Raw genomic sequence first — 20,529 nt, 5'->3', positions numbered from 1 at the left:
CTTTTCGTTATTGAAAAAAAATAATAATAGAATGTCTTCCCAACTGTGTGAGAAATATTTTGGAAGTTTTATTCCCATTGTGATATTTTCTGCACATAATGAGCAGAATCCCATTGAGAAAGAAAAACTGTCTGTGTGGTTTTCATCTTATGCCTCCCCGCTTATGCCTGGCACTAACCCAACCACAGCCAACAATTTCTCTTTTGTCCAAATTAGGAGGGGCTTCTTATTTTTATTCCTCGGTTATTTTATTTGCGTCGAGTAGGCTGTTCCCCTGGCCCCTGCTGAAGGCTTGGCTGTGCAATGGTGGAAATCTTCCAATTCTCACATCACTCTTTGAGCAAGGCTAGCGGGACTGCAGTAATCATATCAGCCTTAATAGGTTGGGTTTTCCATATTCCATTTTGCATCTAGCTGCTCCGCTGATCGCCTTTAAAAAGCTCTAGAGTTTAGGAACCCTTGGTGATGTCTACATTTGTGGTTGGCGTTTCCACAATTGCTACTTGGCTGGCTTAAAGGCCAGATGTTGGTGTTTCGGGTAAAATATTTGGCTGTGGCTTGTAAAACTAAAACCAAAGTGTTTATTGTTCTCACCACTTCGGCTCCTCTCCCTCCTTTTGGCAATTTATTTTGGAATTTACTGGCTAACCTCCCAACCGGGATAGGATTGTTTGGATTTTGTTCCTTGACTGGCAAGTTTTTAAACAGAAAATCAAAAGATCAGAGAAATTTGCTTTTTTGAGCCAGCGGGAAGAAGATTGATCAAAGGATTTGCTGCTCCTTTGCTTGACTGGTTATTTAGAACCTTTTGCACTTCTTTTTGGACTATGAAAAACAAATGTACAGTATTTTCATCGCACGAAGCAAATACTGTGTCTGCAGCATCAAGGGTAGAGATATGGTAAAGTGCTTTATAGCACACCTTCACTCGTTTTGAGATAGTGTATAGTTGTGTGGGGAAGTGAAAGGCAAGTCCTGGTGAGATTGAAACATCCCAACTTTAACAGAGAGATCCAGGTGGGTCACCACTGGATTGGAACAGCGGTAAAGCTGGGACACCTTCTGGTCTTCTATGACGTTTGTGAGCTGGATGGTCCCAAAACATTCAACACGCTACTAGTGCAGGTCTAATTCACAGTTCTTGTCATGTGTGGTCTCATTGTGGAAGTCACTGTATGATTTTCCACAAGGTCTAAGATGGGTTGGAGTCTCACGGAGAGGAGATGTTGGAGAACATCTGAGATTGTGGAAGAGGTCACCTGAAGTGGTACCCACATTCCCCTTTTCTTGAATTCCGTCCAGCTGGACTTTCAACCTTCCTTCTGATCTTCTCAGGCCCCTGGCTTTGGCTTCGGCATCGCAATATCCGGTGGGAGAGATAACCCCCACTTCCAGAGTGGTGAAACCTCAATTGTCATATCAGATGTGCTCAAAGGAGGCCCAGCGGAAGGGCTGTTACAGTAAGTGTTGCCTCAACCTTGGCTTTGGGGAGTGGGCTTGGGGCCTCTCTAGAAGGTCTCTCTGCTCATTCCACTTGCTCCTGATCCAATATTCCCACAATATTCCCTTCTGTCTTAACCACCATTAGAGTAATGGGTTCACAGGTGGCCCTCAACTTAACAACCACAGTTGAGACCATAATTATGGGAAGGGGAAACAGAAAGACCTTCCCCATCTCTTCACCTTGGGCCTGGGAGACCTGCATGTTAAAAAAAAAAAAAAAAAGAACAATGCAAAAATCAAAGTGGACAGAAGAACATAAGAATGTTGGTTCTTAGTCTTCCTCTGGATTTGACCAAATTGTTCTCCTTCCTTTGTGTGTAGAGGGAAGGGTCTTCTTAACTTGCTGTTCTCTGACTTTCTGTTTTCCCCACCTGCCTTTTCAGGGAGAATGATCGTGTTGCAATGGTTAACGGCGTTTCCATGGATAATGTGGAGCACGCTTTCGCCGTCCAGCAGCTGAGAAAAAGTGGGAAAAACGCCAAAATTGTAAGTGGGGTCTTTTTCTCTCTCCATCTTTCTTCTCTTTCAGGAAAGCAGTTACCTTATTGTGTTTGTTTGTCATTTGGTGGGATGCATATATCATATGCTGGTTCAATCCCTTTGTGTATTATTTTGCTAATCGTTGGTAGCTCCAGTGCTGGACACCTTCTGAGATGGTTGGAGAAGAAAATTTGGAAATCAGGGTTCTGGGTTTCTTCCATTAAACCGTGCCATCTAATGGGACCCGGGCAGCAGGCCTATTTTGTGTGTCTCCTGCCCTAAGGGACACCCCTCACCCACTCCTTACCAAGATTCAGTAGGTCCAACCTTCAGCCTATGGCCTCAAAGATCTGGTTCTCCCAGGCGTTGGGCCAGGCAGTGAAGGAAACCCCCCATAGCTGCTTTGGTTATAAGTAGGTTGAGTTGCTTAAGTTGTTCTCTTAAGTCTTAAGTTGTTCTCTTATTATTGGTTTTTCTGTTGTTGGTTAGCCTGTTGTGGGTTGAGTGAGCAGCCATACAAAGGGATGGATGGATGGATGGATGGTATGGGCATAGCCAAGGGTATGGAGGATGGCCCTCTCTTCAACTTGGCAACCCCAGTTTTGTTTGTCTGTGTCTGTGTCTGTGTGTGTGTGTGTGTGTGTGTGTGTGTGTGTGTGTGAGAGAGAGAGAGAGAGAGAGAGAGCGAGCGAGAGAGAGAGAGATGGGGACTCTTTATGTTTCTAGCTGTATAGGATTCGTGAGACCAGGGAGTTAATGGTGTGATCTAGTAAGGAAATTCAATGCTAGAAAACCCATTCTAGCCATGACATAAAACAAGCTTTGCTCATGGATATATTAAAGGTTCTGTTGACTATGAAACGACATAAATATTAACTACAGCTCTCTGCAGGAGAACGGGGTCCTTTGGCCAAGAACATTGGCTGGTACAAAGGCCCCCTCTCTCTGGGCTTGGTAGCTGTGTATATTTAATCTGCTTATCAACCTTTGTAGGTTCAAAGCCAAAGCGGGCATCATCTGTGTTGAACATTAAGGCGAGGGAGTTGCAGACTAGAAAGGAATGAGCTTTGCCCAAATGGCCGTCCGGAAGAAAAGGCCCGAAGCCAGCCTGGTCTCAAATGTGTACTCACAAGACCCCCTTTGAGACGATCGGGGGGGGGGGGTTGCAGCTGTACAGAAGTAGGAAGGCCTCAGGTGATGCCATGGCTTTTCTGCTCAGCACTGTGTTTGCCGTGTAAACAAGGCAGCTATCTGGTGGGGCAGGATTGGGAATTCCGTAACTTCTCACCTGTAGAGTAGCTTGGTGTAGCCGGAGAGAACTAAATATTATTAAAAAAAAAAAAAAAAGGAATAGAGGTATTTCTGTTGTTAAGCGAGACAGGTTAAGGGAGTTTTGCCCCATTTTACGATTTTTCTTGCCACAAGTGTTAAGCAAATCACTGCATTGTTATGTTAATGTGAATGTGTCTTACTCCATTGATTTGGCTTGTCAGAAGTCACAAAAGGGGATCACGCGAGCCCCGGGACACTGCGACTGTCGTAAGTATGAACCAGTTGCCAAGCGTCTGAATTTTGACCACATGGCCGTAGGGATGCTGCAGTGGTCGTAAGTGTGAAAAACGGTCATAAGTCCCTTTTTCCTGTGATGTTGTAACTTTGAACGGTCACTAAATGAACTGTTGTAAACTGAGGACTACCTGTAATTTAACTCTGCCTTTTCTCCTGGGTATTACACTACTATGTATACAAGACAAGGGCTGCTGACCTCAACATAATTAATAATGTTTAAAAGCCATCCTGCTATCCAAAACGTTGTGCATTCCGTGTTTGGCGTGTGGACAGCTTGACGTCTCCACCAGGAATGACGGGTGCCCTTGGGTGTCTTCCAGACCATCCGAAGAATGAAAAAAGTCCAGATCCCAGTGACTCGGACGGATCCTGACCCAGTCTCTGAAAACGACGAGGACAGCTACGAAGAGGAACTGCATGACCCCAGGGCTTCCCACGGTGCTACAGGCAGAAGGCCCGAGAAAGGTTGGACGAGGGATCGGAGCGCAAGTCGAGAAAGGAGCGTGTCACCAAGATCAGACCGGAGATCCCTGGCTTCCAGCCAACCTGCAAAGCCTACCAAGGTCACGTTGGTGAAATCGAGGAAGAATGAAGGTACCGTGACTTCTTAGGTACCTCGGTTGAGTGGATGGGCTTCATTAAAGAATTAAATCCCCCCCCCTCGGTTTGGACCCCACTTCGCCATTTGGATCAAATCAGGGACAGGAGCGAAGTGTAGGGTTGTGGGGAGCTGGTTCCCTTTAGGTTCTAGCTGAATTATTTGAAAATGGATCAGGAGCATAAAAGAATTGGAATCCATAGGGGATTAATCTTAGTGAGTTCACCCATCTTGTTTGGAAAAGATAACTCCATGTTGCCCAAAAGTACTTTCTCTACTCTTTTTAAGAGTAGGACCTTCTCTGTGAAGTTATTGTGGAGAAAATTGGAGGCTGAAGTATTAGTTATGTTCACCACTTTGAGTTGGCCAAAAATGTATAAAGGATGGTGTAGAAATCAACTTCCAACTCTTCCTTGACTCCTCCACCATTATTCCTCCTCCCCTCCCCCCTCCTCCCCCTCCCCCTTGTTGCACGCTTTGTTTTTCACCCAGTCTTGCAGAGCTGCAACTCTGAAAATCCCTACGATGCATAAATTAAAAATTTAATAAAAAGGGAGTGGTATATTTGTTTCTTGTCTAACTATAATCCCAGTGAAATCATTAGCTTCATTCATGGGCGGGGGAAGGAGGTTGTGCAAGTCCTTTTATCTTTTTAGAGCATCCCATCTTCACATCATTTGAAAACCACTGGTTTAAGGAAAGAAGAAAAAGAAATGAGGGATTGGTGGTCCATCCCTGACTGACAGGTCTAGAGTAGGTCCTATTGGGCTAGATCAGGATTGATCCCAGCTGCTGGAAGACTATGGATTATCCCTTCATGTGGTTCATCTAGAACAGTGTTTTTCAACCTAGGCCATTTTAACAGGTCTGGACTTGAACTTCCAAGAAATCCTCAGTCAATCCTAGGAGTCGAAAGTCCACACGATGTCAGAATCCAATTATACTTCATCTCCAGTTATCAATTATAGAAAACCCCATTTCTGCCCTCTCTGGATTCTGTCATAAAGAAAGGGAAGGGGGTAAACAAAGGGGCTTTATGGCCCTCACTTCAAAGGGATTGAATGTACAACTTCAAAGGGATTGAATGTGGTTAGCACCAAAAGGCCTTATCATAATAAAGGAGGCTATTTACCTTTCATGTAGTTTATCTGAAGTCTCCATCCAGCCAGCAGAAAGGAAAAAAGGGGTGGGATTGTGATGCCTGAAACTGTCACTGGAAGAGGGGGTGATTGGGTGGGGCTACTGGGGAACCCCTTAAAACCTCGAATGGGAGAGCTTGGACCCCAAGTCCTGTCTAGAACGCCTGCAACCATTTTCCCTTAATAAAGGATTCCTGTTGGAAGAATTATTCCAAGAGTTCTGTCTTCTTAAGATGCAAAGTGGGGTGGGTCCTTACACACACCTTAAAACTGGTGGTCTTGGAAAGTCCACATATCTGAATGGCCGATGTTGAAGTACACTGAGCTAGGTGGGCAGAAGTCCAGGAAAATAAAGAGGGCTTTGGATATTGTTGGCAGAACATTCCAACTTTTGGGGGGGGGGAAACCATCACTGCGAAGGTCTCCTCCTGCTCCTTCCCAAAGAAGAGACAACAGCTCTTCTTCATCTGCCGAAGGAAAAAAAGAACCAAACAAGGGTCAACTTCTGTCCCCCGAAATGTGCCCTGGTAGAGTCAAGGAAAGTGCAGTTTGCAGAGAAAGCGGGTTTTGCAGAAGTTGTGCTGTCCTTGTTCCAAGCTGACCACACCTCGCTCTGTTTTTGTTTGGGCACAGAATACGGGTTGCGCCTCGCCAGCCACATATTTGTGAAAGAAATTTCTCAAGACAGTTTGGCAGCCAGAGACGGCAACATTCAGGAAGGCGATGTTGTCCTGAAGGTATGTCTCTTTCTCTTTGTTTTTATACTCGTGTTCGAGCATCTCTTTTGTGCAGAGTACAGGCCATCCTCAAGTTAATCACCGTTCACTTAGCCATTGTTTGAAGTTGCTTTTCTTTGTTTTGAAACGTCTGGGTTTGTTTTTGTTTTTTAAAAAATACATTTTGGAGTATTAAATAAAACCATTCAACAGTTTAAAGGACAGAAGAGCTGGAATATTATTAATCAAGTTTGCGGAAACATTAAACCCGCTTTCTCCCGTCTTTTATCTATCCTGGTTTGCTGGAGGTAGCAGCAGATCAAAAGGCTGCAGACGGAACAAGCTGTCCTAGACAAAACCGGTGGCATTTTCCACCCTACTCTACCCTTTTAATTCTTCAAAGATGCCATGAAAGTATAGATCAGGGATATCCAATCTTGGCAATTTTAAGACTTGTGGACTTCAGCTCCCAGAATTCCCCAACCAGCCATTTTCCAAAAGGTGGGAGAATTCTGGGAGTTGAAGTCCACAAGTCTGAAAAAAAACTACCAAGGTTGGACATCCCTCTGGTGTAGATGCTAATTTCTCATTGGTTACTCCTACCAGTCATCCCTCTATTCTCTTGCAGATCAACGGAACTGTCACGGAAAATATGTCCCTGACAGATGCTAAAACCCTGATAGAAAGGTCAAAGGGAAAGTTGAAGATGGTGGTTCAGAGGGATGAGAGAGCAACTCTGCTGAACGTCCCAGATCTTTCCGATAGCATCCACTCAGCCAACGCTTCAGAAAGAGACGGTGAGTAGCGGTGTCTTTCTCTCGCCACGCTGTCGGTCGCTCCCCGTTGACCAAAAGTTGTGATGTGCCAAGTGGAACAACAAGCCTTCTGGGGTCTGCTGCAGGGGAAGGGCTGAAGAAATGCCTAAAGAGCCCACCCTCCACTGACCAAATTGGGCAAACCGTGAAGATCCTGTTTGGAAAGCCGACGGCCCACCCAAGTCCTGCCCAAGCTTGTGTTCATTTTTAGGGAAGCTCATGCCATCCTTTTACTTCTAAATCATCTCATGAAAACCCCCCACTTTTATTTAACAGACATTTCAGAAATTCAGTCGCTGGCATCTGATCATTCCAACCGATCCCATGACAGGCCCCGTCGCAGTCGTTCACGATCTCCTGACCAGAGGTCAGAACATTCTCCACAGCAGCCCAACAATGGCAGGTGATGGTTGCCTTGTGCTCTTTTGAAATAGACTTTTTGATGAAAGATGGATGGGAGGATGGCTGCTTGGGGGTGGGGGTGGCACCACTGGACATCAGTGGATCCATCTCTTCCAAAGCGCTAGATCTTACCTTTGGATGGGGTCTTCTGGAGGGTTTCCTCTTGAGATGCCACCTAAGGGGAAGTATGGATTTGGGGAATTAGATGCTTAGCGGTAAGGCTGTCCAGACGAATAGATGTGTCCAGGATAATATTGCAGGATCCAATCTGGGTTGGTCACTGAGACTAGAAGTTTGGTCTTCTGAGCTTTTGGACTCGTTCTGGAGCCCATCCTGAAGGAACTTCTCTCTCTCTCTCTCTCCAGACTATATTCTGGAGATAATCAGATATGCTGGTGGAGAGAAGTTTCCTGAGAATGGGCTCCAGCACCAGTTCTGAAAGCTTGGAAGCCCAAATCTCTGGTCCTGACTGGATCCTGCAGGCTGTCCTGATTTCTCTAAGCAAGAGTTTTGACTAGATTCAACAAAAAGGTCCTTGGGAGAATTAGCATCTGGCAAGTTTGAATTTTTTTTTCTCTGCAATTAAAAACATTTTGAGAAAGACCCAGCCCACAAAAGAATTGGATACTATCCATGATGCAGAAGTGCTACTGAGAAGGCTTGCAATATTTTTGCAATATGGCAATATTTTTCAATCTTGCTGGCTGGGGAATTCTGGGAGTTGAAGTCCACCTATCTTCAAGCCACCAAGGTTGAGAAAAACCACTGTGGAAAGGAAGCAGAAATGATTCTAATGAAAGAGGTTCAAATATTAGCTACACTTTTGGTTGATGGAGTTAGCCCTACTAAACGCGAGACCTGCCTGATGGAATCTGCATGTTTTGATGGGGAGGGTGGAGGACAATGCATAAAAAATAAACAGCCCTTAATGAAATCACCCTGTAGCTGACTTCCCTTGTTTTGTGACTGAAGGTTATTTTAGAATGTTGCCATGTTGAGCATCCTTTAATAAAGACCAAGATCCTTTCTGACATAGCACAGATGTTAGAAGTCAAAGCTCGATTGCCAAAAACACCTGCAGAGTGAAATCACACCTTGGATGAGTCATGGGAAATGTGGCTGTGATTTTTAACAACATTCTGTCATCCAGAAACAGTGACAGTGTCATGATGCTTCCTGCACCCTCCTTTTTATGTATGTATGTATGTATGTATGTATGTATGTATGTATGTATACATGTATATATATGTAAGTATGTATATATGTATGTATATATATATATGTGTGTGCGCGTGCACACACACACACACACACATATATAAAGCAAAACAAAATTGAATAGTTACTAGAAAGTTCAAAATTTAGGATAGGTCTGGGAGGTGTTCTCACCATGATATTTGTCTTCCATGTACATATTATTTGGGTTCCCCTCATTCAGAATTTTTACAGAAGAATCTGTTTTACCATCTGTGGGTAGAGATAATCCCAGGGGGATAAGCATCTGGAATCATATTTAATTCAGCTCTTTTATTTTTCTTAGCCAGTGGTTGCAATAAATTGGATATAAAAAGACAATCATGAGCAAAGGGTGTGCAGGATTAATGTGTGGATACAACATTTACAGTTGGTGGCAACCTTGATCCTGCTGGGCTGTTGGGCTGGTTTGTGAGATAGAAGAATTAGTTGTTCCAGGTCAGCTGTTTTATCCCTGGAGTAGAGAAGACCTAGGATGAATCTGGCCAGCTTGCCCGGGACATGTCTTCTCCAACAAGGAGACAAATGCTCTATTTGACCTTCTCCATTAGGGATGAAAGGCATCCCCCTGCTTCATCCTTGAAGGTTTCCTCCAGGTGGAAAGATGAAGTAACCCAGCGTTCTTCAAACTGTCTTCCGTAGAACTTAAAGGTTCCACGTGAACTTTATGGGATTCTGTGAGAGGTTAAGGACCAAGAAAAGCCAAGTTTGCTATTGGAGAGATTTTTGGAACATTGACAGATCAGCTTTTGCATAGGCAATGGAGTTGTCACGGTCCACATAAATATCATGGAAGAATAATTCATCTATTTAAGCAGAGGGCGGGTGCAGTGGAGAGCAGGAGAAACTGAGGAAGGGCCACTTGAAGACGCAGCGTTTGAGTGTTGGCTTTTCAAGAACACACTTCAGAGCTGAAGAGCTGGAGGTTAACAGGCAGTTCACTGCGTTCTGAGAAGCAAACAGGAATCCCAACATACCGAAGGCAGAACCTGCGCGGCTCCTGAACTCCTCTGTCGTTGACCTCCCTGCTTCTAAGGCTGAAGGAGCTTTTCTCCCTGAGGTGGTGTTCCTCAAAATTGTTCTCGGTTAAGGAATAGCTTGGTGCAAGCCATCCTAGGGCTGTAATGTTACTCTTGAAGGATATGTCAGAAGCCTCGTGGCGGTTCTGGAACACAACAAACCAGCCATTCCGGGTGGTTTGTTTTTTTTTGTCTGGGAGTTTGCAGCGTTCCAGGAACACCTGGAGCCAGAGCACATCTGGAAGGCTGCAACAGGCAGGTTGAGTCTCCCCAGAATGGAACGGTTGCTAGATAGATGGCTTGGACGATCCTTGCTGTCTGTCCAAAGGGCTGAGGAGAACTGCATCCATGGGTCGATAGGGAGTTATCTTTCCTCCAAAATTCAAACGTTTGGGGGAGATACCTTGCAAATGATTCCCGAGAGCCCAGAAAATGCTATCCTTCTTCCCATGTTTGTTTTGTCTTTGGAGAATTTGTTTTTGATGAACGTTCGCTTGTTTTTCATTTATTTATTTGTATCCTGCCTTGATCATTTTTATAAATAATTCTAGGCAGAGAACATATCCAACGTATCTTCCTCTTTCCCCCACAACAATAACCCTGTGAGGTGGGTTGGACTGAGAGAGAGAGGCTGGCCCAAAGTCACCCAATTGGCTTTCATCACTAAGGCGGGACTAGAACCCCTCATCTCCTGGTGATTGGCCCAAAGTCACCCAACTGGCTTTCATGGCTAAGGTGGGACTAGAACTCACTGTCTCCTGGTGATTGGCCCAAAGTCACCCAACCAGCTTTCATGGCTAAGGTGAGATTAGAACTCACTGTCTCCTACTGTCCGGCCACTAGACCAAACTGGCTCTCAGTTTATCAGAAATACCATATTTGGTGATAACCTTTTAAAATTGCAACATACATGCACTGTGATATGTTAACAGGAGAAACAAAATGCTTTAATTAAACAGAAATATTTATTTTAATGATGCTACTAAATTCCAGAGTGATTAGAAAATATCCTATCAAGCTGGGTTTTTCCATATATTTATCTTAAGCTGCTCTAGATCTTCCCTGCTGCGTGAACTTACGTGAAATTTTTCTGCCCGAAATTTAGTATTCATATTTGCTTTGGGAATCATCAGGTTTTTTCCATAAAAGCATTAGGACTTTTCCCTATTTAGTCCACAGTAAGCCAAGCACATGATGGCACAATCAGTAATTGTCATTGCAATGATAATCCTATCTTTGTAATGGTAATCATAATCACACTCATTCTGGGACCTTCTCATTTCTTAAGTAGGGATGACTTTCAGTACAGAGCTCTTGACCTTTCAAGGAACTGTTGTGTTTACTAGGCAACAGTTGAAGTTCTCTTTCAAGGAAGTGTGTTGTATATAGTGGTCTCTTCTGAGATCATGAATTTGTAGAGGCAGTGGTGCCATCTACTTGCAGGAAGTGGATCCATCAGAGCTAAGCCAAGTCCTGGGTTGGATGTTGTAGCCTACTTGTTCGTTTATGGAGAAAAGCAGCCGTTAAAATCAATCTTGCTTTGCATATTAATTATTTCACCAAGGATAAGTTAGTATTGGGTGGTGGGTGCAGGAAAATAGCCAAATTCAGAGAGTAACAAGAACATTCCTGTTCAACCTCAAGGCTATTCTCTCATATTAGAGTGCATGAGCATATTAGCTGTGCCTGGGAAGGAGAGTTAGAATAAATATAGATTTTTTTTTTTTTTTTATGTTGCACATCCTCAAAACTGCATCCGTGGTTGCCTCTCTTCTGCTAGGGCTGGTCCAGAGTGAGGAGATGTCCATCACTGATTCACATTAAGGGGCTGGAAGCTAAACAAATAAAAGAACAGTTGCTGGAATTGGGTATGTCTAGTTTAATGAAAAGAAGGATTAGGGGTGACATGATAGCAGTCTTCCAGTATTTGAGGGGCTACCACAAAGGAGAAGGGGTCAACCTTTTCTCCAAAGCACCAGAAGGCAAGACAAGAAGCAACGGATGGAAACCTATTAAGGAGAGAAGCAACCTGGATTTAAGGAGAAATTTCCTGACAGTGAGAACAATTAACAAGTGGAACAATTTGCCTCCGGAAGTGGTGGGTGCTCCATCAGTGAGAGCTTTAAAGAAGAGTTTGGACAGCCATTTGTCTGAAATGGTATACGGTTTCCTGCCTGAGCAGGGGGCTGGACTAGAAGATCTCCAAGATCCCTTCCAACTCTGTTATTCTGTTACATTAGCTTGATGGGTGTATTGGCTCTTTTACTAGTTCTTTATTTCTCCCCACTTTTCAGCATGATAGACACTGAGATATCTGACATTGTTTCATATTTTTGGGGTGGCATGGTCTGTGGCTGGCTGGGGAATTCTGGGAGTTGAAGTCCACAAATCTTAAATTGGCCAAGGTTGGATTCCCCTGTAGGCCATTCTGAGGTCCCTGTGACCAAATGGATGGAATGACAGAATAACAGAGTCGGAAGGAACCCTGGAGGTCTTCTAGTCCAACCCCTTGCTCAAGCGGGAAACCCTATCCCATTTCAGACAGATAGTTGTCCAATCTCTTACATATCTGGAAGGGCCAGTTCTCAGAGGCCTTCAGTGGATTATTGTGCAGCCAGAGAGCCCAAACAGGTTGTTTATTCCCTGTTTCGTGCCACCTCCCATAGTAGATCTTTGTTATGAAATGTCTGGATTTCCTCATTAGAGCCTATCATTATGGCTGCCAGTTGAAAGGGAGTTTTTTGTTTCTCTTGATGTAGTCATCGGAATAGAGATGATGAAAGAATAACTAAGCCAGGAGCAGTTTCCACACCTGTGAAGAACGTGGAGGAAGCTTCTCTAGCCAAAGCCGTAGAAGAATCCGTAGCCGAAAAAAACGACAAACAGACGCCGCCACTTCCAGGTAAGGATTAAGCTGGCACTTAATTTTTTAAAATTTTTATATACAGGTAGTCCTCGGCTTACGACCACAGCAGACCCCAAGATTTCTGTGGCTAAGCGAGACATTAGTTAAGGGAGTTTTGCCTCATTTTATGACCTTTCTCGTCACAGTTGTTAAGTGAGCCACACGGTCGTTAAGTGAACCTGGCTCCCTATTTGACTTTGTTTGCCAGAAGGTTGCCAGAGGGGATCTTGTGACCCCGGGACATGGCAACCTTCATAAATATGAGTCAGTGGCTAGAAATTTTGATCACGCGACCGTGAGGATGCCTCAACGGTCGTAAGTATGAAAAATAGTCACAAATAGTCCCTTTTTTCAATGCCGTTGTAACTTCGAACGGTCACTAAATGAACTCGTCGTAAGTCAAGGACTGTCTATACACAGGCACACATAGATGGATGCATGCATGAAGGAAGATACACCCAAGGAAACTCGATCTTTATTGGGACAGGCTAACTTCTAGACTCCAATTAGCCTGTTCTTAATTAAGCCTAGGATTATCTCCTGGCACCAGTCCAAACATTCCATCATAATCCACTCCTTATTTACCTTCCCAAAGACATTCCTATTATCTGCACTCCTACTATATTTACGTGGTCTCCCACACTCCAAATTAACAGCCAGATGGTGATGGAGGAGCTTTATAAACAGCTGTTTTAACTCACTCCTAATCTTGGTGTTGATATCTCTGAATTGTGTAAGGAAATGAACTTGAGACAGGCCAAATGTTTTTATAGCTGCTTCTCTGCCTTCCAGTAATTATTGTGCTGGGGATGCAAGACTATTTATTATTTAGGTCAGTGTTTCCCAAAGTTGACAATTTTAAGGCATGAGGACTTCAACTCCCAGAATTCCACAGCCAGCGTTGCTGGCTGTGGAATTCTGGGAGTTGAAGTCCACATGCCTTAAAATTGTCAAGTTTGGGAAACACTGATTTAGGTGATCTCTATCTTGCCTTTGATTCAGCAGCTCAAGGGCGAGGGACAGACTAGGCAGCGCCTCCTGTTTTATGGGGTCCTTGGCACTCTCTGAGCTTGGTGGTTTTCTTTCAGGACTTCTGTTACCCAACTAGGAAACATCATTAGTGCTGATGACCAGCATCAAGCCACTTGTATATTAACAGAGAGCAAACCACACTCCCTTCTAGCACAGATGAGGTTACCTAGCTGAGTCATGAAAACATTTGTAAGAAATCTGCCAAGCTCAGAGAACACAAAGGGCCCCACAGTAGTTGTCCTCCCCCTCCTCCTCCTCCCCCCCCAACCCCACTCCTTTCCAAGACGTTATCTGATTGGGTCCTGAAACATCTGCAAGGAAACCGCCAAGCTCAGAGAGCACCACAGCTCAACCCTCTCCCATTGATGCCTCCTATTTTCCTCCCTAGTGGGTAGGCTAGGCTGGAAGGAGAAAGGGTCTGGCCCAAAGTCAACCCTCGTGGGGGATTAGAACCTGGGCTCTCCCCATTCTTCTCCTAACCCCTTAAACCCTACCCCACACGGCACACTTTCCTTATACTCCAGAGCCCAAGATGAACTAGTTCTAGAGTTCTTGTTGAGTCCCAGTGGCACACAAGGGTGAACTTAAATCACAGCCGTGTCCTGGCTTCGTTTTCATTAAAAGGCATCCTTCATCCCATGCCACGTTTTGTCTTGTCTGAACAGAACCGAAGCCCGTCTATGCGCAGGCTGGACAGCCCGACGTGGATTTACCCGTTAGTCCCACCGACGGCCCTTTACCAAACTCAACGCATGAAGACGGGATGCTTCGGTAAGGGGATTTCCGCCTTTCGTCCCGTGTCTCACACCAGCCCACGTCCTGAATGTTTTCTGCTATGCCGTCGTCTTCATGGACCATGTACAATGGACGGTTGGTTCCTGGCCAACGGATAAGGCTATTCGGACTGCCACTTTCTGGGCCTCGAATGCTATATAATGTCACTTAAGTGTTTTAAATTTAATTTTTATGTTTTCTATATAGTTATTAAAACAGCGTTTCTCAACGTTTGTGTGACGGCGACCCCCGTCGCATGAACGTGCTGCACATGCGTGGCGCGGCTCGCATGCGTGGCGCCGCCCCCATGCGCAGCTTGCATGCGTGGCGCCACCCCCTGAGGGGGGGAAAATGGCGGATCGCATTGTTTGGCGACCCCCGTAAAATGGTCGATCGACCCCAAATGGGGTCGCGACCCATAGGTTGAAAACCGCTGTATTAAAAGTTTTTTTTTATTTGGAGGAGTATGCTGATTTAAATATTCTCTCTTTTAACGTAAGATATTCTGGACTTGGGGACAAAAATAAATGAAGAGGGGCTTTTGACTGACTCTGTGTCCTGACATCCAAATCATCAGGATATGCAAAAAACGGGAGCCGGCAAGACCCCCGGATTAAAAATCTGCTCCTCTAATTCTTGCAGGCCGAGCATGAAGCTTGTGAAATTCAAGAAAGGCGACAGCGTTGGCTTGAGGTTGGCTGGTGGCAACGACGTTGGCATCTTCGTGGCTGGCGTCTTGGAGGACAGCCCTGCTGCCAAGGAAGGCCTGGAAGAAGGCGATCAGATTCTCAGGGTAGGTGGGCAGCCCTGGTTTCATTCCAGTCCAGCTGCACCGTCTGCAACCGTTGTGTAAAAGGCCCTAAAGATGTAACCTGGGTGTATCTGTAGAAGCAGAGAGAAGGAAAGGCCGATAGAGGAGAGTCTTTATAACTCAGGGCTAAACTGTGGGGTCCTTGGTGCTCTCTGAGCTGGGTGGTTTTCTTGCAGACGTTTCATGACCCAGCTAGGTAACAACATCAGTGCTAGAAGTGTTTGTATGGAGGAGGAAGAGGAGGAGAGGGACTGTGGGGTCTTTAGTGCCCTCTGAGCTTCTTCTTTTTTCTTGCAGACATTTCATGACCCAACTAGGTAACATGATCAGCGCTGGTAGGAAGTGGGGTTTGCAATGGGGGGGGGAGATGATGGACTGTGCAGTCCTTGGTGCTCTCTGATCTTAGTGGTTTTCTTGCAGATGTTTCATGACCCAACTAGGTAGCATCATCAGTGCTAGAAGGGAGGGAGGTTTGCAGCGTGGAGGAGGAGGAGGTCTTGGTGTTCTCTGAGCTTGGTTGTTTTCTTGCATTGATGAAGTTCCCTAGTTGGGTAATGAAACGTCTGCAAGAAAACAAGGAGGTTCAGAGCGCAGCACACGTAAGTTAAAGAAGTTATAGCAGAAGGCTAAGAAGGTGCTCTGGGGAGAATCTACTGGTGTCTGTGAAGGGCACCAAGTCCCAGTCAAATGACCCAACATCTGGAACCTAAGAAACAACAGAAACTCAGCACAGCTGTTTCAGAAAAACAGCTACCTGCTTGGATTCACTGCATTATACATTTATTTTTGTAAAGTTAATGTTCCTTCTGGGCACCAGGTAAACAACGTTGACTTCACCAACATCATCCGAGAGGAAGCTGTTCTCTTCTTGCTTGACCTTCCCAAAGGAGAAGAAGTCACCATTTTGGCACAGAAGAAGAAAGACGGTGAGTCCACGGTCTTCGCTGGCCTTGCTAGATTCGCTTGACCAGCGACAAAGGCCTTCAGCCGCTTTTTCTGCCTTTCTATCGTAACAGTTTATCGGCGCATCGTGGAATCTGACGTGGGAGATTCTTTCTACATCCGAACCCACTTTGAGTACGAGAAGGAGTCTCCGTACGGGCTCAGCTTCAACAAAGGGGAGGTCTTCCGCGTGGTGGACACCCTGTACAACGGCAAGCTTGGCTCCTGGCTGGCGATTCGGATTGGCAAGAATCACAAGGAAGTGGAAAGAGGCATCATACCGAACAAAAACAGGTATATTTCAGACTTGTTCCCCTCAAGCCAACATCTGCCTAGACCAGGGGTAGGCAACTTTGGCTCTTTTATAACTCGTGGACTTCAACTCCCAGAATTCCTGAGCCAGCATGGCTCAGCATGAACATCTCTCCCTTTCCCCTCAGCAAGGCTGGCTCAGGAATTCTGGGAGTTTTTTTTAAAGAATTTTTTTATTTTTCCCAACTCTTCCCCATGCATATCAACAAATATACCGCAATATTTTATCACGTGTTAACATACATTCTTTTTACATTCTTATCGATCAGATGCTCTTAATGAAATAAAATAAATACATACACATAAATTTTGGTGTTGCTCACCCATTTCCCCTTTCACTGTATCCACTCTTTCTTTCTTCCTTCTCTATCTTCTTTCTCCCTTCTCTTTCTTCCCTACTTCCCTCTTCTTCCTCTCCTCCCCTCTTTCCTTCACCACTCCCCTCCCCTTTCTCTCCACTTCTCCTCTTCCAACCTTCCTACTTCCTTCCCCCCTCCTTTACTCTCTTCTCTCTCTCCTCTTCTTTCTTCCCTCTCATTCCTCTTCAGATACAGTTCAGGAGTAATGTCTGAGCAACTCCTCTCTCTAAATTTCCCTATCTGTATTATATATAATAAGATTAATTTTATCTTACATTAATACTTCTATTTATCTAACCTTCTTGGTATATACTTCTATAAATATTTATACAACCTCCGGTTATTCAATACTGTGTCGCCTGGTTCTCCCTCCTTACCTGCTCCTTTTTCTTCCATCTAAATTGATGTTAACTATCTTTTAACCGTATTCTCTTTTCAGCCAATCATAAAAAGTTCCCCAGATTTCATAGTAGTCTGACTCTGTCTTATCTTTGTCATTGTTAGTCTATTCATTTCTGCACATTCCAGTATTTTCCCAATCACCTCTCCCTGGGGGGGGGGGGGCTTTCAGTGCTTTCCAATTTTGTGCAAACACAATCCTGGCTGCAGTAATTATATGAATAATCAAATATGTTTTCTCTTTATTATATTTCTCTGGTAAAATACCCAGCAGGAATATTTCTGGTCTTAGTTCTATACGTTGTTGTATCATCTTTTCTATCCATATTCTAATTATATTCCAATAGGTTTTAGCTTCTATACATGTCCACCACATATGGTAGAAGGAACTTGGTATCTGATGAGATTTCCAACATTTCATAGACCTGTCCTTAAACATTTTAGCTAATCTTTCTGGAGACATGTGCCATCTCTAGAACATTTTGTACATATTTTCTTTATACGCAGTCGCCATTGTCAATTTATAGTTTCTTTCCCATAGTTGCTGCCATCTATCTAATTCAATTGTGTATCCAAAATTCCTTGTCCATTTTATCATTGTCTTTTTCACTCGTTCCTCCAATAACTCCCTATGTAGTAGATAACTGTACATTTTTTATCCATTTTTCTTCCGTTCCCGTGAATATTTCATCTAACTCTGTTGTCCCCAAGTTAAAACCATCTATTTTAACATCTTTTTCATATCTAGATTGTATTTGCGTTCTCATGTACCAATTCATCTTTATTCCTTGTTCCTCTAATTGTTGTTTGGTTTTCAACTCCCCCGTATCTGTTAGTAAGTCTTTATATCTTATAATATTTCCCATATTAAGCATATTGGGGTGTATTAGCGCTTCCATAGTTGAGAGCCAATTTGGAATCTTCAAATAATGCTTTTTCTTTACTTTCTCCCAGACCACAAATAAAGAATTCCTTATATGGTGTTTCTGGAAATAGCTATATATTCTGTTTTTCCCCTACCATATGAAAGCATGCCATCCCAACTGCAAGTCATGTCCCTCTAATGTCAATAATCTCGTAAGGAATTCTGGGAGTTGAAGTTCACGAGTCATAAAAGAGCCAAGGTTGCCTCCCCTGGCCTAGACAGCTGAAGTCGTGTTTAGAATGTCTACGGAGGTTCTCCATCGTCCAGGTCCTGGTTGTCTTCAGCTCTGAGCTGAAGAAGCTTCTTGAATGAGAAGCGAACATCTTCAAAGAAAAACAAGGAAGTCCAGTTGCCTCTGAACAACAAAAGGTCATAAAATCAGATGCAGCTCACAACCACTGGCTTGCTTAGCAGCAGAAATCATAGTCCCAGTTGTGATCATAAGCCCAGGACTACCTGTCCTTTCGTTGTGCTGACTCGCTTCGCTTACTTTGCAATTAGGCAGCTGTCCTGCTGGATATCACTGGCCCCTCGCTTTGCAGGTCTCCATTGTTTTGTGTTATTGTATGTTTCACCCAGGGCTGAGCAGCTGGCCAGTGTCCAGTATACCCTGCCAAAGACCGCAGGTGGGGACCGGGCAGATTTCTGGAGATTCCGAGGTCTGCGCAGCTCCAAGCGAAACCTGAGAAAAAGCAGAGAAGATCTGTCTGCCCAACCAGTTCAGACCAAGTTTCCTGCCTATGAGAGGGTGGTCCTCCGAGAAGGTGGGTTTAAAGAAGACAACAGAGTTGGAAGGGACCTTGGAGGTCTTCTAGTCCAACCCCCTGCTCAAGCAGGAAGGATGCTCCTCTAGGAACAGTGGTGAGGAGAAGCTTGTGTTTAGACAGAGTTGAAGAGGAGAGGACTCCTTTTTAATCCTTTTTAGTTACTTATTTTTCATCCTGAAAGGTTCCTAGGGAGTCTGATCAACAAACTTGATAGGTCACCAAGATTGTGACTTTGCGTCTGCTCCTCTACTTGATGTTCTCCCAAAGGGATTTGGGATTCCAGTCCAGACCCTTTTCTTGCCAATCAACACATCACTCAGTGTTTTTCAGGAGAAAACTTACTCAGATGTTGCTTTTTCATTCTAGCTGGATTTCTCCGGCCGGTGACCATCTTTGGACCAATTGCAGATGTTGCACGGGAGAAGTTGGCTCGCGAGGAGCCCGACATCTATCAGATCGCCAGTAAGCACCTCGCCGTCCTCTTGAATCAGTTGCCGCTTTCTCAGCTGAGCAAAAGGCTGAAGCGGGTAGCAGAAGAGGGAGGACAATGGACGTAGCCAGGCCAACTATGACTGCCGGCAAACACAACCTTTAATGAAAAGCATTGACATCTAGAAGAGGGTTTTTTTGCACCCAGAGCTCACTCTTTTCTCCAGAGCAAGGGGGGCACTGAAAAGGAGATACCTGTTAAAATGTTTCCTGAATAATGGAAATGTGTGCTCCCTTTTTTTTTTCAACAGAAAGTGAGCCCAGGGATGCTGGGACTGATCAACGTAGCTCAGGCATCATTCGTCTTCACACAATAAAACAGATCATTGACAGAGTAAGTAAATGAATGCTCCTGTTTCCCCCGACAAACCTTATCCTATTCTTGAGAATGATTGTACTTCCTACTATCTTTGCCCATTCTGGAAACTCCCAAAAATGCAACATTACCGTTTTCATCAGTCTGAATTTATTTATTTTTTCTTAATAGCAGGCTTTTCAAAATCTTGGTGCCTTCTACTTCTGTGCACGGTGGTATCTCGTTGCTCATCGTTAATTGGTTCCAGGAGGTGCAACGAGTACCAAAAACAATGAACTAATGTAGTGAGTCACAAGGCAGCCGACACTATCACGTTCTAGCTTGGTGCGTTGAGTGCTGAACAATGAGTACTGGAGACAATATTTTTGCATCCAAATGCGTTGACTACCAAATTCGATGAATGCTTCAAAGCTGTTGAGTACCAAGGTACCGCTGTACTTCAACTCCCAGAATTCTCAGTAAAAACCAGACTGGTTGTGAATTCTGGGAGTTGAAGTCTATAGGTCTTATAGTGGCCAAATATCCATGCCTTGCACAAAGCTCATCCAGGTGCTTTCTTTTCATCAACTGACGGACAGACGCTCCACTCACCTTTCTTATCCATGTTCTCATTTCTCAGGACAAACACGCCCTCTTAGACGTCACCCCAAATGCAGTGGACCGCCTAAACTACGCCCAGTGGTATCCCATTGTAGTGTTCTTGAACCCGGACTCCAAGCAGGGGGTAAAGACCATGAGGATGAGACTCTGTCCAGAATCCCGGAAAAGTGCCAGGAAATTGTACGAGAGGGCTCACAAGTTACGCAAAAACAACCATCACCTCTTTACGGGTGAGCATGCCAGGAAGAAGGGTTGGGTTGAATAAATAAGATATTTTTCCCTGACTCGGTCCCTCCTCCCTCCTCCCTCCCTGTTTTCCTTCCTTCCTTCCTTCCTTCCTTCCTTCCTTCCTTCCTTCCTTCCTTCCTTCCTTCCTTCCTTCCTTCCTTCCTTCCTTCCTTCC

General features: G+C 44.6%; 1 protein-coding gene across 14 annotated transcripts in view; it reads left to right on the top strand.

Annotated features, from left to right (window-relative positions):
* The window catches only part of TJP1 (tight junction protein 1), a 160,744-nt gene that overhangs the window by 121,608 nt on the left and 18,607 nt on the right, over positions 1-20,529 (top strand). For all 14 annotated transcript variants that reach the window (XM_039340157.1, XM_039340145.1, XM_039340144.1 and 11 more), the window contains 15 exons: positions 1,336-1,460; positions 1,887-1,989; positions 3,873-4,146; positions 5,923-6,026; positions 6,634-6,802; positions 7,097-7,223; positions 12,255-12,397; positions 14,098-14,203; positions 14,849-14,999; positions 15,835-15,943; positions 16,034-16,253; positions 18,534-18,718; positions 19,088-19,183; positions 19,462-19,544; positions 20,146-20,356. In XM_039340157.1, the coding sequence (XP_039196091.1) occupies positions 1,336-1,460; positions 1,887-1,989; positions 3,873-4,146; positions 5,923-6,026; positions 6,634-6,802; positions 7,097-7,223; positions 12,255-12,397; positions 14,098-14,203; positions 14,849-14,999; positions 15,835-15,943; positions 16,034-16,253; positions 18,534-18,718; positions 19,088-19,183; positions 19,462-19,544; positions 20,146-20,356 (2,206 nt within the window). The remainder of the gene's footprint in view (positions 1-1,335; positions 1,461-1,886; positions 1,990-3,872; positions 4,147-5,922; positions 6,027-6,633; positions 6,803-7,096; positions 7,224-12,254; positions 12,398-14,097; positions 14,204-14,848; positions 15,000-15,834; positions 15,944-16,033; positions 16,254-18,533; positions 18,719-19,087; positions 19,184-19,461; positions 19,545-20,145; positions 20,357-20,529) is intronic.

This window comes from Crotalus tigris, unplaced genomic scaffold, assembly GCF_016545835.1.
Source record: "Crotalus tigris isolate CLP2741 ecotype Arizona unplaced genomic scaffold, ASM1654583v1 scf7180000017741.1442986301:2390832, whole genome shotgun sequence".
NCBI lineage: Eukaryota > Metazoa > Chordata > Lepidosauria > Squamata > Viperidae > Crotalus > Crotalus tigris.
The sequence above is the reverse complement of the archived record's forward strand: the minus strand, read 5'-3'. Positions and strand labels throughout refer to the sequence as shown.